At 50.5% G+C, this 17,570-nt stretch overlaps 1 protein-coding gene across 8 annotated transcripts; it reads left to right on the plus strand.

Annotated features, from left to right (window-relative positions):
- Positions 1 to 299: 299 nt before the first annotated feature.
- On the plus strand, positions 300 to 16,757 carry SLITRK3 (SLIT and NTRK like family member 3). Of its 8 annotated transcripts, XR_007205693.1 has the most exons (3): positions 2,614 to 7,307; positions 10,716 to 10,738; positions 14,394 to 16,757. XR_007205693.1 is itself a non-coding variant. In XM_048314225.1 (2 exons), the coding sequence occupies exon 2, from the start codon at positions 4,266 to 4,268 to the stop codon at positions 7,098 to 7,100; it is 2,835 nt and encodes a 944-aa protein (XP_048170182.1). In that variant the 5' UTR covers positions 300 to 922; positions 4,245 to 4,265; the 3' UTR covers positions 7,101 to 16,757. The 8 variants fall into 8 exon arrangements, 4 of the variants coding, with proteins under 4 accessions (XP_048170182.1, XP_048170179.1, XP_048170181.1 ...); XM_048314225.1 differs by adding an exon at positions 300 to 922 and having other exon boundaries at positions 4,245 to 16,757; XM_048314222.1 differs by adding an exon at positions 2,507 to 2,607 and having other exon boundaries at positions 2,721 to 16,757.
- Positions 16,758 to 17,570: the final 813 nt, after the last annotated feature.

A 17,570-nucleotide genomic window follows, 5' to 3' on the forward strand; every position in this document is an offset into this window, starting at 1 on the left:
GACTTTTGCCTCCCGGCTCAAGGGACAAGGAGACATGGCCTGGACAAACCGTGGGAGAGCCGCGTCTCTGTGTCGATTTGAGTCTCCTCACCCCTCTGGGAAACTGCGGGGACATAAAGGATGGAGAGGGAGGTGCGGGGCGATCCCCCTCCTCCTCCTCCCCTGGGCCATCCCGCGGGGCTGCTCCGTGTCACAGCCGGGCGGAGGGCGCAGGGGTGTTCGGGGGTCCCGGGGCCGGCCCTGCCTGCGGGGGGGACCCGGCGGGATGTCCGTCCATCCCCGCAGCGCTCCCTGCTCCGCATTCCAGGGCTATCCCTCCCCAGCCCCCCTCTCTCTCCCGTCTGTCAGCCCCTCTGCACAGCCCGACGGCAGGAGCCCTGGCAATGAAAGCGAGCGATATTCGGTGGCATTTGGGAAAGTTGCAAGGTCAGGGCTCCCCCCTCACATCCCGACCCTGCCCCACGGGCGGCATCCATGGGGAAGGGGAGGGGGGGGCTAGCCCCCCAAAACCCAGCGGGGTTTGCTCCCTTAGGTCGCTTTCCTGAGCTGCTGCCAAACCCGCTGCGCGAGCTTGTTGCAAGAACAAACTGTTGTGATTCCCCCTTTCGCCCTTTTTCTCCGCCTCCCCCCATTCCGAACGGGGGGTGTCAGTGCACGGAGCCTGCCGGTACCCCATGTCGTTCCCGCGTCAGAAAATGAATGATGCAGCAATTTAATTAGGAGGGAGCGGTGCGTCCATATTGCACCGGTGGAGGAGAGCTCGGGAGCCGGGGGAAGATGGTGCGTGTCCGCGGGCGCGGAGGCTGCGCCCCTGCCCGCGCAGAGCGGCCCCGGGGCGGCGGGACCCCGCGGGCCCCCCGGGACCTCCCGCCCGCTCCCGCGGCTCTGCCCCTGAACTTTTTGCTACCGAGCCGCGGTTCCAGTTAAGTCTCTCCCGGCCGAGCCACCCTGGGGTGCGGGAGGGGAATTCGGGTTCCGCGCGGAGCGGGGGGTGCGGGATGCCCCGGGAGTTACGCGGAGATCCGCGCGGATGTGTGCGCGGGGATGGGCGGGCGCGGTGTGCGCGCTCGGGGATGGGTGCGCAGGGACGCGCAGCAGTGTGCGCGGATGCGGACAGCGGAGATGCCCGGGGCTCACCTCCTGCCCTGCCCTGCCCTGCCCTGCCCGCAGCCCTTCCCTCTCGGCTGGCGGAGCCCCGGGCACGCAGAGCCCGCAGCCCCCCGATCCCCCCGGCGTTTCTCACCCACCAACTTTCACCCGCGGGCGAACCCGGGCAGCCCTCCCGCTGCGCCCCCCTCCGCGGATCCCCGCGCAGCCCGGTTACCTGCGGCGGCTCCCGGGGCGGGCGGGCACCGCGCGGTGCTCCGCGGGCGCGGCCCCTCCGCCTCCGCGCACACGCCGGGAGGATGCGGGAGGTGCCGGGTGTCTCCCCGAGGTGTTTGGCTCTGCGGGAAGCTGCGGGCTCCTGGCGAGGGTCGGGGCGGGAGCGGCCCCGGGACGGGCGGGCAGCGGCACCGAGCGGAGGAGGCGCTGGATGCGGGGAGAGCGGGGCGGCCGGAGCGGGACCCCCAGGCTGCTCCCCGCCGCAGCCCTCGGCTGGCACTCGCAGTCAGAGCAGCTTTGATTTCCTCCAGACTTGGGCTTTTTGTTCCCTTTTTTTTTTTCCCCTCCTTTTTTTTTTTTTTTTCTTTCCTTTCTTTTTTTTTTTTTTTTTCAGGAAAGGGGAGGGGGGTGTGCAAATTCTGCCCCATCCCGGCGGCTTTTTCCTCTCTGATTCTTCTCAGGCTTTTTTCCTCCCCCATCTGCTCGTTTCCCACTTCCCTTCCTCTCCGCCAACCAGCCCCCACCTTCCCTCTCTAAAAAAAAAAAAAAAAAAAAAAAGAAAAAAAAAAGAAAGAAAAAAAAAAAGGCAAGGGGAAAAAAAAAAAAACCTGTGTAGTCAGGGCTTCCCAAATGCGCGCCCCCGACCTGGAGCCGAGCGCGCCCCCTTCGTTTGTTCCCCTTCTTGAAGCTGATTTTCATGACGTGGAGAAGCCTGATCCAGGGCAGGAGCGGCAGCGCACACACACACACACACACACACAGAGCCGCACACCCGCGCACACGCGGCCCCGCACCCGCCCCGCACCCCGCGCACACCCGCGCGCACGCGGGCGGGCAGCGCACCCGCTCCGCCGCCGCGCCCCAGCGCCCGCTCCGCGCTGCCGCTGCCCGGAGAAGGCGGCGGCGGCGGCGCTGGAGCCTGCAGCAGCCCCTCTCCTCCCTCCTCCATTGAGTGTGCCAAACAGCAGCTCTGCATCCTAAAGAAGATCATTGAGGGGCTCATTGCATTCCCAGCACGTTTCAGGCTTGCTTCTTTTTTTTTTTTTTTTTCTCCTTTTTTTTTTTTTTTTTCTCCTTTTTTTTTTTTTTTTTCCTTTTGCCTCAGCTTCAGCAGGAGTAGAGAGAGAGGGAGAGAGAGCCACAGAGAGGGAGAGGCAGAGAGAAACCAGCAATCTTTAAACTCGAGCTTTTTTTTTTTTTTTCCCTTCCTTTCTTTTGCCTTTTTTTTTTTTTTTTTTTTTTTTTTTTTTGGTAACGATGTGCTAAAATCTCTCCTGCAAACCGGTAAGTACAACCTTTCTGGATCCTTTTGTTTCCGCCTAGGGTCAAAGACACCCCCCTCTTCCAAAAAGAAGATATAATAATCCTCCTTATTTATTTTTTTATTTTTATTACAGCCCTTGCAGAAGAGAAAGAACTTAAGTGGCTAATATTTTGCAAAGGAGACAGATTGATACTGCAATATAGCTCTCATCTCTTTCCCTTCTCCCCAGTTAGATGCTGGTTTTAATTGCAGAGGGTATTTCTCTTTTCGTGCTTTCAACCATCTCCTCTTTCCCACAGGGGAGGGTTTCATTTGCAAGTTGATCCTAAGGATTTCTGTTCCTCTGGCATTTCTCTCCCCTAAATGCATCTTTCTGCTCTTAAGTTTGCGGATGGGGGGCAATTTTTTCTAGTTCTTACACGAGGAAGGCAAAAAAGGACCTTTTTATTGGGAGATTGAGACTAAAAGCAATGATCGCTCCGAATCATTCTAATGGGCATTTCAGGGATTCAAGGAAGGCTGCATCACCGCCGGTATTATTCCCATCCTTAGCGTTTCCCTGTACCCATACATTTAAAATATCTGGTGAAAGGAAGGGTGAAACCATATGTTGAAGGAGCTGCATCTCATTAGGGCAGTATTATTTTCATCTGATTGGAGAAGAATGGTGTCTTCATTCGGAATCGTGTATAGTAGGATAGAGAATTTATCGGCTGGTAAGTGTCAAGGTATTTTTTTCTTCCACTTTCAGCTTTTTAACTGGGTCTCCTGCTTGGTCCTGGGGGCACAAAATGCCCTAATCCAAGGCAGGCTGAGCGTGTCAATCCTAGGTGCCTCTTCAGCTGTCACTTCCCTTTAGATCTGCTGATCGCATGGGCATGTGCTTTAGAAAGATTAATCATCTCTAAATGCTTTAATCAGCTAAAATGACTAATATGTGGCGTGTATTTACCTGATAATAGACCAGTTGCGTTAATTCACCGGTGCATTTGCGAGGGGAAGATTTCCTTCCCAATCAGGGTCGTTAACCATTTACTCCGGTAAAGATACTGTGGGGATTTCTGGGGGGAACCGTTCTGCCAGGGACATCAGCAAACCTCACACATTCCTCGGAACTCGCGTGTGGAATATATCAAGCCGGGAGGGAGGGAGATTTGAGGGTGGAGGTTGAATAACTTTGGGAGTTTGCATGGATGAAGGATGTGGTGCGACACTGGAGATATGTGCCCACTTGGTGTGTGGTTCCCCCTTCCCCCCCCCCGAGTCAAGGCGGGTTGTGATGGCTCCTGGGCTAAAATTGCACATGGGGATGAGATCGGGGCAGTTCCGGAGCCTGGGAAACGTGGAGAGACGCAACACGTTCGGTGTGCTCGTGGTGCTGCGTGGGGCTGCATGTGCTGTCCTCTTTATAGGTGGCATTTACCACAGGGAGGGGAGGAAGGCAGGCTGCTATCGCGTGATGGAGCCGTCTAACATCTCTGAAGTATAAATCAGGGCAAGGCTCACCCAGCCGACACCCCTGGAGTTGGTTGGAAACGTCTGCCCAACAATTGCTGAACTTTGCAGGAGCCTGACATGAGTCCAGCAGGTAGGGGCTTAAGGAAAGGAGAGGGGCAGGGCGGAAATACTGAAATCTGCGTTTTTCTTCCCGTTGCAGTTTTGTAAACATCAACAAATTATGAAACCTTCCACGGCAGAGACGCTTCATAAAGGAAGGATGTTGTGGATAATTCTTCTAAGCACAATTGCTCTAGCATGGACTACACCTATTCCCTTGATAGAGGACTCGGAGGAACTGGATGAGCCCTGCTTTGATCCATGTTACTGTGAAGTGAAGGAGAGCCTTTTCCATATACATTGTGACAACAAGGGATTTATAAATATTAGTCAGATAACAGAGTCGTGGTCAAGACCTTTTAAACTTTATCTGCAGAGGAATTCCATGAGGAAATTGTACACCAACAGTTTTCTTCACTTGAACAATGCTGTATCTATTAACCTTGGGAACAATGCACTGCAGGACATTCAGACGGGGGCTTTTAACGGGCTCCGAGTTCTGAAGAGGTTGTATTTGCACGAAAACAAATTGGACATTTTCAGGAACGACACTTTCCTGGGTTTGGAAAGTCTGGAATATCTGCAGGCAGATTACAATGTCATTAAACGGATTGAAAGCGGGGCATTTCGAAACCTAAGTAAATTGAGGGTCCTTATCCTAAATGACAATCTTATCCCCATGCTCCCCACCAACTTATTTAAGTCCGTGTCCTTAACCCACTTGGACTTGCGCGGGAACCGCCTCAAAGTCCTTTCATACCGCGGGATGTTGGACCACATTGGCAGGAGCCTGATGGAGATCCAGCTGGAGGAGAACCCGTGGAACTGTACGTGCGAGATCGTGCAGCTCAAGAGCTGGCTGGAGCGCATCCCCTACACCGCTCTGGTGGGGGACATCACCTGCGAGACCCCCTTCCACTTCCACGGGAAGGACCTGCGGGAAATCAAGAGAAGCAAGCTCTGCCCCATGCTGTCTGACTCCGAGGTGGAAGCCAGCCTGGGCATCCCTCAGCTGTCCTCCAGCAAGGAGACCGCGTGGCCTACGAAGCCTTCCTCCATGCTGTCCTCCTTCCACTTCACCGCTTCCTCTGTTGAGTACAAAACATCCAACAAGCAGCCCAAGCCCACCAAGCAGCCCAGGGCGCCCCGGCCTCCCCCGACCCCCCGTGGCCTGTACCCCGGGCCCAACCAACCGCCCGTGGCTGCCTACCAGACCCGGCCCCCCATCCCCATCATCTGCCCCACCGGCTGCTCTTGCAGTTTGCACATCAACGACCTGGGCCTGACGGTCAACTGCAAGGAGCGGGGGTTCCACAACATCTCCGAGCTCCTGCCCAGGCCCTTGAACGCCAAGAAGCTGTACCTGAGCGGGAATTTGATCCAGAAAATCTACCGCTCCGATTTCTGGAATTTTTCCTCCTTGGATCTCTTACACCTGGGGAACAACCGGATCTCCTACGTGCAGGACGGGGCGTTCATCAACCTGCCGAACCTCAAGAGCCTGTACCTGAATGGGAACGACATCGAGCGGCTCACCCCGGGCATGTTCCGGGGCCTGCAGAGTTTGCATTACCTGTACTTCGAGTACAACCTGATCAGGGAAATCCAGCCGGCAGCCTTCAGCCTCATGCCCAACCTGAAGCTCCTCTTCCTCAACGACAACCTGCTCCGCACGCTGCCCACCGACGCCTTCGCCGGCACCTCCCTGGCGCGCCTCAACCTGCGCAACAACCACTTCCTGGCGCTGCCGGTGGCCGGGGTGCTGGAGCACCTGCACGCCATCGTGCAGATCGACCTGAAGCTCAACCCCTGGGACTGCACCTGCGAGCTGGTGCCGCTGAAGCAGTGGCTGGAGGCGCTCAGCTCCGTCAGCGTGGTGGGCGAGGTGCTGTGCGCCAGCCCCGAGCCGCTGGCCCGCCGCGACCTGCGCTCGCTGGAGCTGGCCGCGCTGTGCCCCGCCGCCCTGCGCCCCGCCGCCGCCGCCGCCGCCTCGCCCCCCGCCGCCGCCCCGCCGCCGCCCGCCGCCACCGGCGCGGCCGCCTACGAGCTGCCCCCGGCCGCCGCGGCCGCGGCCGTGCCGCTCTCCGTGCTCATCCTCAGCCTCCTCGTCCTCTTCTTCTCCGCCGTGCTCGTGGCCGCCGGGCTCTTCGCCTTCGTGCTGCGCCGCCGCCGGCGGAAGCTGCCGTTCCGCGGCCCGCGGGCGGAGGCGGCGGACCTGGGCGCGGTGCCGCTGCGCTGCCCGCGGCTCTTCCCCGAGGGCGGCGGCGGCGGCGGCGGCGGCGGCGGCGGCGGGGGGGGCCCCGGGGAGCGGTCCCCGGAGAAGGCGCCCCCGGCGGGCCACGTCTACGACTACATCCCGCACCCGGTGACCCAGATGTGCAACAACCCCATCTACAAGCCGCGGGAGGAGGAGGAGGCGGCGGGCGGCTGTGCCGGCGGCGGCGAGGCGGCCGAGCTGCTGCGGGGCGGCGGCGAGCGCGGCTTCTCCCACCCCGCCGCCTCCGCCGCCGCGCCGGAGCCGGGCAGCAGCTACCGCACCTTGCTGGAGAAGGAGCAGGAGTGGAGCCTGGCCGTGTCCAGCTCGCAGCTCAACACCATCGTGGCCGTGCACCGCCAGCACCCCGCGGGCGGAGGGCTGGCGGCGGGCGGGCTCGGGGCGGCGGCGGCGGGGGGAGCCCCGCGGGACCGCGACCGCCCGCCGCCCTGCGCCGTGGGGTTCGTGGACTGCCTGTACGGCACCGTGCCCAAGCTGAAGGAACTGCACGTCCACCCCCCCGGCATGCAATACCCGGACCTGCAGCAGGACGCCAGGCTGAAGGAGACCCTGCTCTTCACGGCCGGCAAGGGCTTCCCGGACCACCAAACCCCCACAAGCGAATACCTCGAGTTAAGGGCCAAACTCCAAACCAAGCCGGATTACCTCGAAGTCCTGGAGAAGACCACGTACCGGTTCTGACCGCCGCCCCGCCGCCCGCCCGGCCCCGCCGCCCGCGAGCAGAGGATACAGCTGTGCGCTCTGCCCCGCCAGATGTGCGCGCTGCGGGGCAGGGCCCTTCTCAGATCAGTTGTCGACGAAGTGCCTTCGCAGACTTTTGCCAGCAGATGTTAATCAATCATTATTTTTTATACTGAAACTGAGACTTTGACTGTGCCATGTCTAAAGGTATATTATTATTATATTATTATTATTATTATCGGGGATCTTTGTATTGATCCTGATTGAGTAAATTCTATGTGTGTCTCTTTCTCTCTTTTTTCTTTTCCCTTTTATTTTCTTTATTCTTGTTGTTTGTTTTGTTCGTTGGTTGGCTCTTTTTTTTTTTTTTTTTTTTTTTTTTTTCCTCGTTGGCAGTAAACTTCCTTGATATTTTCCCTTGGAGGGGAGGGGGAGGGAAGATGGCATTTTGTGGCTTGCTTTCTTCTTGCCCATCATGGCACAGATTCTGTACATTTATTTAAAAGAGAAAAAAAAAAATGCAAAGAAGCAAACGAGCGCAGTTTGCTGCATGCCTGGAAACTGCAAGAGGGAAGGGAGGGGAGGGTCTTGCTCGAATGTCTCACTCTTGTCTCTCTCCCTTCCTCGCACGCACACTCACCCTCACCCTCCGCGCACCCCCCGCCAGCTCGGCCCCTCCAGCGGGGCCCGGGGGCCGCGGGGGGAATCCCGGGGGCTGGGGGAAGCCACCCGGAGCCGAGCAGCCCAAAGGATGTCACCACGTGGCGCACACACCTAGGGGATGCTCAGTGACACTTCGTCATGACGCCATGGTTTCTTGGAGGACATCCGCACTTTCCTAATAAAAGCGACATGCAAATATACAGAGAAAAAGAAAAAAAGGAAAAAAAAAAAAAGCTAATGGGCACCTCTCACTAACAGCTTTGTAGGAAGCACTTTTAATGTTTTCTCTCATGCACCCATACACGCACACACGCGCACACACACACACACACAAAGGTACAACAATGTGCATATATTTATTCTGTAATTTCAAGTGACTATAAATTGTAAAGGTAATGTTTAATCATTGTACAGTGATGCGTCTGGTATAGCTTTCCTAATAAAACGTTTTGAAAAAAAATGCAGATTATATATATATATATATATATATACATCCCCAAATATATATATATATATAGGAATGCAAAGCTTGAACCTGAAACTTCAGCTTCCCTCCCAGAGATTTCCTTCCCCCCAAAACCTTGAACGCTATTTTATTAATAACAGTTCGATGCACTGTGATGTTAACAGAGAAAAAAAAAAACCTGTACAGCGTCTCTTGCCAAGATACCACCCGAGACTGTCACAAATGCGATTTGCGATCTGTATCCGTGCCGCACTGTCCTGACAGTTAAAAATATCGGGAAAATTGGGAGCGCATCCCGCCGGAGCGCTGCTTCCCGGCCTGCTGGAGGCACTGGGAGGCATCGCAGGGATGTTGCCGTTGCTGGCAGCGGGGAGAGCAGTCAGAGGGCTCACAGCCCTCCGGAGCGGGGATTTAAACCGCATTTCCAGTTTGGAATGGGGGGATGCGATCTGGGAAAGCATCCCAGCGGCCGCGCGGCCCTTCTCCCTGCTCCGGCTGCAACCGGAGCGAGACCAAAGACGATGGGATTTCCCTGCTCGGGCAGGTCCCGGTTGGTATCTTGTCCGCGTTGGTGTCGTGTCCCCGTGTCCCCGTGTCCCTGTCCCCGTGTCCCCGCTGGTGTCCCCGTGTCCCCGCCGCTGTTGTGTCCCCGCGGGGCCGGGGCCGGGAGCGGAGCGCGGCCCCGCGCGGCCGCCAGGTGGCGCCACAGCCCCAGCGCTGAGGCCGCGGCGGGGCCGGAGCGCCCGGGCCCGATCCCGGACCCGCTCCCGGGATTGATCCCGGAGCTGATCCTGGACTCAGTCCTGGATTCCATCCCGGAGCCGATCCCGGTCTGGATCTTCTCCCGACGCCGCTCCCGGGCCCCGCCCGCCCCGCCCAATGTAGCCCCGGGCGCCTTATCCCGGGGCGGGCGGGGCCGCCAAGGGCAGCCCGCACAGCCGGGCGCCCGCGTGGCCGAGGCGCTCCCCTGAGGTCCTTCAGAATGGGGTTTATCTAGAAATACCCAATGTGTCCATCAATGTCATCTGTCTGAACAGAGGTCAGGGTGCTTTATCCAGGTGAATTGAGGTTATTCCCCCACAGAATTCCAAAGGTGCTGCTCGGAGCGCTCCTGCCGCTGTCCCGAGGGGACCGGGGTCTGTCCCCTCCCGGCGAAGGGTCACATTCCCGAGGTCACCCACCTGCCCTCTTTCCTTGGGGAACAGCTCGGTTTCATCCCGCACAATGTGTTTTAACAGAGATAAACCCATAAATACTTGTTTTCCCCCCATGTCGCTATTTGCAGCTCCAGCCAGGATGCTCATGGTGAGCTTTCTCGGGTCCATCTGTCTTGGGGAGTCATTTCCCGAGCCTTGGTAGCAGCTGTGTGTGTCTGGAGATGGAGGGACAGCTCCGAACGTCTGTAAATCTGGCATCACCCTCCATGCCATCAGTAAAAATATTACACGTTAGAATTTCCTCTGTTCAGTTGAGATTGTGTTTTCTCACTGCTGCCTTCAACTCTGACCCATTGGGGTTTGCTCATTTGTTTGTTTTGCTGGGTTTTTAATGGATAGTGGAAGAGCATGCACGTGCCAAGAGTATTAAACATGCAAGTGCAAAGGCCAGATCCTTCTTATCATAATTGTAATAATTACACTGATAAGCCTACATGCAAGTGATGCGTGGAGCTGTATAAATCAGGTTAAAGTACAACCCCCAGTGAGAGTGGTGCTGTATACATTTTGCAATGTCCTCAAAGCCCCAAGTGTTCATACTTGTATCCAAATAGAGTAAAGCTGGTTGCAAATAATGTTTATATTTTAATTAGACTGCAGAAAGGAAAGAGAATTTCATCCTGACTACAGGCAGTAATCTCACCCGTGGATGGTGAGCAGATCTATTTATTCAGTGGAAATAAATTTGTTCTATGAGAATGGAATTTTGTATTAAAAGAGATAATTTTTGGCTTATGTTGAGTTATTTTTCTTTCCTTGCGTAGGAAACTTCCTTTCCCTTGTGTACTGAGATGATTTGGGGATGATTTGCTCTGGAAGTGTTGACAATGTCTAAGTGTGATGTCTAAAGGGTGTTTTGATGACTTATTTTGCTTTTTCATTGTGTTGAGCTGAGGCTGAGTGGGAGGCAGCATTCCTCCACTGCAGGAAACAGAAGTGGTTCTATCATCTCTGACCTACAGTGGGTGACTCTTTGCATGCTCCAACCTGGATTCCTCCTAAATAATTGGGAGTATTAATGATAATTCTGTTTTTATCAGCAGTAACATTGGTAGCATTAATGCTACTGGGAAGGAATCAAATAAAATCAAATGATCTGCAGCTTTACTAGAGCTGTTTGATGGGATGCTATTTGAAATAAATATATTTTTAGCTCATTTCATTGTTATACAAGTACCTGGTATCAGCTTGAGCTGTGGAGTGCTGTAGTAAAGCCTTCAGCAAGTGTTTGGTTTATTCCCTCACTGATCATTGAAATTCTTCCTACAGGTGGAAAAGAACAGCAAGGCCAGGTAAGCCCCAGTCCCAGCCAACAACTGCACACAGGGAAATGGAAAGGATGATCCTGGTGCTCAATTCTTGGTGCTTTTTGTATTTCCTGGATGTTGTCATTGATGTCACCATCACACTGTACCCTGGGTTCAAGGATTTGTTTGGAAATGGCTTCATGGAGTTCTTGAGTGCATCAACAGCAACAGAAAGATGTTAAATGTTGTTATGAATAATCTGAATTTTGGAAAGCCTGTTGCCTGCTGCTCTGGTTAGATGGTTATTGGAGAGTGAGAATCTCATTCCTTAGGAGATTTCAGAGAACATGAGTTAAGCTGTGGCAGCTCAAGATTTTGTCAGAGACCTTTCCAGGCAAAACCACCTTTGAGTGTGGCAACACAGCTGATTTGGTTTTAAGCTAGAAATGTGTGGTTTTGTCCAACTTGTGTTCTCTCTGTGAACTTTGAGAGAACCAGGAGAGAAAGGTCTCTCCAAAATGTGAGGCTGCATTCCTGAAGCGCTCAGGTGTGCCAGCAGCACTTGATGAGCTCTGTGCTGCTTCCACTTGCTTCAAGTACCCACTTCACACAAAAAAAGATGTGATGGTTTGGGTTTAGGTTTAAGAGAAATGCTCATGTGAAGAAAAGTGTGCAGAATTTGGCCTTAAGTGTGGGAGTTCATTGCTCTGGACATTACTCAACCACGGGGTGCGACTTCTGGCAGCGCTCCAGCCACTCCGGTGTGAGCTTGTTCCAGGATTGCTCTTCTTCCAAATGCTTTTACAATGTGGATTTATGGACATTCGGAAATCAGACTGCTGTGTGCTGCATATTCCTATTTTCTGAGCTTTTCCAAGGCTTGGTTTTCAATCCATAGCGGAGTTTCTCAGTGAATTTATGTATGTATGTATTTATGTGCGGGTTGCACAGTACAACAGAGTTGTTCTCCATGGAAGAAATGCAGATCCACCCAGGATGGAGCTCACAACAGCTCTTTGTGCAAAAATTCCTATTTTTTAATTCTGGTGTGAATGGAAATACATCTTTTTTTTTCCAGTTCTGGAAATATTTCTGGTTTGATTGGGCAGTGGAAGAATTGGAATGTGCTTGGAACAAGCCCTTGAGTGGGAATGGACTGGAGGCCCAATTCTGCACCCTTGAAAGCCAGTGTTGAAACACCACATTATGCTCAGTTTTAGTCAACAGACTTGAATGAAGAGCAAAATCTGATCTCAGAAAATTACATCTATTAAGTGGATTCAAGTATTTTGAGACAAGTACTCCATGGGACTGTTTCAGAATAAAATGAGTGATGGTACAGAGATAATGGGTTTGCCACAAATTCAGTAATTTTTATGATTGACCTCACTCACAAATTAACCAAACATTCTTTAAGGCTTTGGATTTTAAAATAAGAACATTTGCATCAAGACAAATTAAATTAGCTCTAATGTCCAAGAATTAAATTAGCTCTAGTGACCAAGAATATTATTAATGTAACAATTGCAAAGTATTTGGAAATTAGTATTATCTTTTTCTTTGAGACCAAGAATTTGAAGGTCCCTTCCACCCAGGCCATCCTGTGATTCTATGATTGACAGGCACTGACAACTGTGCTTCATACAACTTCTTTAAAATGTCTTTTCCTTGAGCCTTATGGTTTCCCAGTTGTAAAATTCTGTCATTATCTCATTTTTGTTCAGGTTGTTGGGGCAGTTTGGGGGGTTTCTATGAAAGCATTGACTTTGCTGCACACAGAGTTCCCCAGGAGTGCTGGCGTGACACTTGTAGGTTATTTTTGATTCCTGTGAAAGTGTTTGGAAACACTTCCCTGTGGTGGCATTTCAACTGGTTGATATTGTGATGGTTTTCAGAATGGTTCTTTTTTATGGGAAAATGAGAGGAAAAGGCTCAAAGAGCAGAGCTATAGGAATTCTCTTCCCACATTCATGCTGGGTGGTCTCTGTAGGGTGGATGGTGCATCAATCCTGATATTTCTGAATGTTAAGGACAATAATCTGAAGTATGGGGTTATTTCTGGGCATTATTTAGGGGTATGGACATGCAACACTCAGCTGTTGGATGCCTCAAAAAGAACAGATACCAACAAAGAGCAGAGCACAATATAAAATATTCATGACCAAGTCCTATGTCCTATCCTGAATCTTTAATGTCCATTTACTTTTCCTAACGTCTTTATTTTTCCACTAGAATTTTCTAAATCTCTCAAGAATATCCTACATATTCCATGCATCCTGAAGAGATAGTTCAGGTTAGCCAAGGACTGACTCTCTCTGTACTTGGGAATTCCAACAAATGTCACTGCCTGTGGAGGAATATCCTGCCCATGGCATGTGGCACAGCAATTTGGCTTGTCCTTGGAGCACGGTGCCAGGGAGGGAGGTTCTCTGCAGTGATGAGATTTTGCAGTAGGGCTTGAATGATTCCAAGCAGAATTTCCTGAATTGTGATAAGTCACTATTGGAATGGGAAAGACTTCATTTGTGCTGCTGCTTCTGGCGGCACTGCCATCCCTGCTGGTGCTGGTGGCACCTGGCACCATTCCTGAGGAGGGACTCTTGTAAAAGTTACTCTAAAAAAAAACCACCAACCAACCAAAAAAAAGCTGAAGAAAAGTTTGGGAGTCTTTATCCAACAGGAACCATCTTATCTGAAGTTAATGACTCTCCCCAGATGTTACAGTGGCATTAATATACTGCTTATGGGGCTTTTATGCTTTTTTTTCTTGTTTTCCGTTGCTTTTCCACAGACAGTAGCTGGCTTACACATTAAAGAATTACAGGAATGTATTTGCTGATCATTTTTCAGGCTCTACTTGTTTAAAACTAGGTCAGTCACGACAGTAACTGTCCTAAACTGAGTTTTCTAGAAAGATACATAAATTTTTGGTTTTATACTTGGTCTCTAAGTTATTTTATGTGTATAAATATATATATAAGATGTCCATTATCTGAATAACCCTTGTACCAAAGTTTGTCATTGAACTTTGGAAGCTTTGGCTTTGCAAATCAAAGTTAATTAATGGTTTGGGGTTTTCTTTTGTTCTGGGATTGTTTGGTTTGATTTTATCAGGAGTATGACCAGAGAGAGGGAAGAAATGCAGTGTGAAAATTGTAATCAAACTGTGCTTTTAATAGGACTTAAATTTTAATTCTTGTGCTTCTTTGGGAAGTGAAGGAGCTCTGCTCCAAAGAGCACAGGAATTGCCACTCAGAGCTGAAATGTGTTCACTCTGCTGTGTCCTGAGAGTGCCCAGCATGGTCTGACTCAAAGGGAGATGCTAGAAATTCCCATTAGTGAGATTTCAGGGTTGGATGGGACCAGCTAATCTGCTCCACCTGAGAAATCCGGTCCTTGGGGTCCTGCACCACTGGAGGTACTGGCCCAGCGTGCACAGGGAGCACATAGAAAACTCATGTTTAGTGTTTTGGTGAAAAATGAGCTTTACAAAAATTAGGCATTGGTAATGGATGCTGGCCAGTTGTCTGCGTTTTTTAGGGAACACATCCAGGTTTCTCTGGTGCTGTTAAACTGCCATGAAAGGGCAGGACTGATCCATTGTCCTCAAAGCACTGCTGGAATAGATTGTAGCTAAATGCGTTCTTCTTAATCAGAGAGACATTTCCTGTGGCATCACTTCTGTTATGTTTTCTTGCAGTGACCCAAAAACCTGGCTGCTTTGGAAAGTGGATAGTATTGGCAAGCAAAGAAATATGGCAAGTAAAAGTCTTTTTTAGATCCAGTTGATGTCAGTGTTTTCTTCAAAGGAAGGGCATGTCACAGCCCTGAGGGGTCCTGACAAGGAGTAAAGGCACTGATTAAGGCAAAGATTTTTTGTTCAGTCCGTGCTTAATTCTCCCCTTCAGTTTTAAACCAACAAAGAATTGTGGATGGATCTAATTTATACAGAAAATATATATGTGTATTCCTCCTGTTGGCAGTGGGGGGCTGTGACTACAGCCAGGGAGGCTGATGGAAAGAATGGCAATTGTTAAGCTGTGACAAGTGGGAGTCTTGCCAAGGCTGACAGTGAGAACAGCACCTGAAAGTGAAGTGCCTCTCGCTGGCTTAGAGACAGCCAATAACTACATGAAATTCTTGTTGAAAACCCTTGTTTTAGAGCAGGTAACAAATAGAACCCAGACCCTATTTTTCCTGCTTTTGGCCCAAGCTCTCAACAGCCTGCAGGTCGCTGGCATTCCCAGAATTGCTTTTTTCCTGTCTGCATGCACAGGTCCTCCTTGGGCTGAGGACACACCCTGACCCCTCTGCTTGTGCCTGGCGTGGAGACCAGCTGAAAACACGGTTCTCTCTGTTGGGTTTTTCTGTAGAGTGGTGTATTGCACCTCAAGACTTCCCTCTGCCCTGCCTGGAGTGCCCTCAGCTTGCTGGCAGCCTCGCCAGGTTGGCCGTGGTGGTGTCACAGGCCTTTGCCAGCCCCTCCGAGCCAACCAGAGTCTGTCCAAGCCTTCAGAGCACAAAGCCCTGATAAGAAGGATCTCTAACAGGTACGCTTCAGGGATAAGGAGGAGATGTTCCTAAAATTAGTTGCTGTCAGCTCCAAGCAGGAGTGAGTGCCTCGTGTGTCACGGAAACGCTGAGTATGTGCAGAATATACTGTGTGTGTATCTAAGTATGTACCTATAATTACACTATTGAAGTGTAAAATTCAATCCTTGCAAACTTCTGGGAGATTCAGGAATGTGGCTTGCTTTGGACTGTAATTAAAATATGGGCATTTTGATTAAAAATAGCTCCTTTCCGACCTACATTCCCGATGTAGGTCAGTGGAGGCACTTCTCAGACATATTAGCATTTTGGACACTTAATCTTAGCAGCATATTGCATCTCCTAGAATAGGTTAGGAGAGGCAAGGCAGGAGGAATTGCTGCATCTCGAGTCACCCACAGAGGTTGCCAAGTTTCTCAGGCACCAGAGAGGCAGAATAATGAGGATTATATTTAATTCGGGCTGGAGAGGCAACCGTGGGGTGTTGAGCAGAGGCAGCTCAGATCATCTTGTCTCTGTGGGGGAGGGAGAATTTATAACTCTAGCTCACTCCAAAGCAAGCTGTGTGTGCATTTGTGTGTATATATATATTTATATATATGTATATACAAATCTGGATGTGTATATAACACCCTGTGTATATATGTATGTATGTATATGCCTACAGTGTACAATATGTGTATCTATAGAAATGTATACATTTATATGAATTTATATTTCTCTATATAAATAGTCATGCAACTATGGGAAATCACATTTCCACAGCGTGTCCTTTTCTGTAACACCCCGCCCCCCAAAAAAAAAAGCTGCTTCCATTAATGTCATATTGCACAAATGTCTTCAATTTTCTGTTTAGAAAGGAGTGGTGCTTAGTGGCTGAGTGCAAGCCTGGAAGGTTTTTACTCTTCCAGAGGACTTCCAGTAAATCATGACTTGCTCCAGAGCTGTTCCACATTTGTGAGATAAAGTGGTGGCCAAAATGACTCAGGGCTGGTTTTACAGGCAAAGGAAAGGGTTGTTGACTGTGCACTGGAAGCCTCTGTTATGCTCTCAGAGTTTTGAAGGTGAAATATCTGCACTGATAATTACTCTGGTTGCTGTTAATTTCCCAGCTATTGGCTTGAACGAGGGAAAAAAAGATGAATTTCCTGCTCTAAAGTAAGTTATCTGAAGTCTGATTATGTTGCCTCAGTGATGTATGGATTTCCATTTAGGGTCAGGATGTTGGGCTGTAAATCAAGAATCTGAGCTCAGTGAACATCTAGTTTGGGATGTGGTTTTTATGTTCTAATTGATTTTAAATAATTTCAATTCATTATCAGAACAAGCTATACCTTAATTCATGATAAGCTCAAAGAATTTCTCATTCATATCAGGGTGAATTTTGCACTTGACTTCGGTGGGGTTGAATGAGGTCAGAGCATTTCATTCAGCACTGGCATAAAAACAATCTTGTAGTTGTGCAACTATTAATTAAAATTGTAATTTTGTAATAAAAGCAGCCTAAAAATGATTGCTAGTTATGTATTCTATGACTATAACACCTTCCTGTGGTTGTGTTGGGCATTGGTTTTGATTTTGTGTCGCTAATCCTTACTCTGAGTTTGGCCCCGAGCAGAGCCCCTGGAATAACAGCCCATAACACGCTGCATTTGAAAGGAAAAGCTGCAAAGTAATGATCCCTCAGCATTCCTTAAGCTGTGTGCCCGGAGTGGTGGCTGATTGCTGAATTGCCACATCCATTGTGCAAATATTCCCAGAAATGGAGGTCACGGTAGCGTGGATTTGTCACAGGGATTTTGGCTCCCTGTGGCAGAGCCTGTGTCCAGTGCTTCAGAAAAACCTCCCTGCGCCTCCACCCTGACCATTCCCAGGCTGTCCTGGTCCCTGGAGCAGGGTGGAAATGTCCTGCTGCTCTTCTGCCATAGTTTGGAAGCTGGGATGTGATTAGGAAAGAAAAAAGGGAGAATGGATTATTCCTCCTAAGTCCTTCTCTTCCCTTAGGGGAGAAGACAGGCAAGCAAACATAAAATCATCATGGAAATCAAAACAAACACCCAGAACACATGACACTGAGTGAAATGTTTCTCCTGAGTTTCTGGATTGTGCTTTGCGTTATTATTTCATCTGGGGGAAATCAGCGCTTTATGGGAAAGTGCTTTCCAATCTCTTTTGCATAAATGTTACAGTGAAACTTCTGTGATGTATAGCTGCCTGTTCAAGAAAATGGGTCATTTCCATACAAATGTCATATTTCTATGCAGAAAATATGCTGAATTCATACCCTATCTTCTAGTTAAAGCAATCCCTTTGCTGGTTTTGTGAT

The sequence above is a fragment of the Corvus hawaiiensis genome, chromosome 10 (assembly GCF_020740725.1).
Source record: "Corvus hawaiiensis isolate bCorHaw1 chromosome 10, bCorHaw1.pri.cur, whole genome shotgun sequence".
In the NCBI taxonomy this organism is placed as follows: Eukaryota; Metazoa; Chordata; class Aves; order Passeriformes; family Corvidae; genus Corvus; species Corvus hawaiiensis.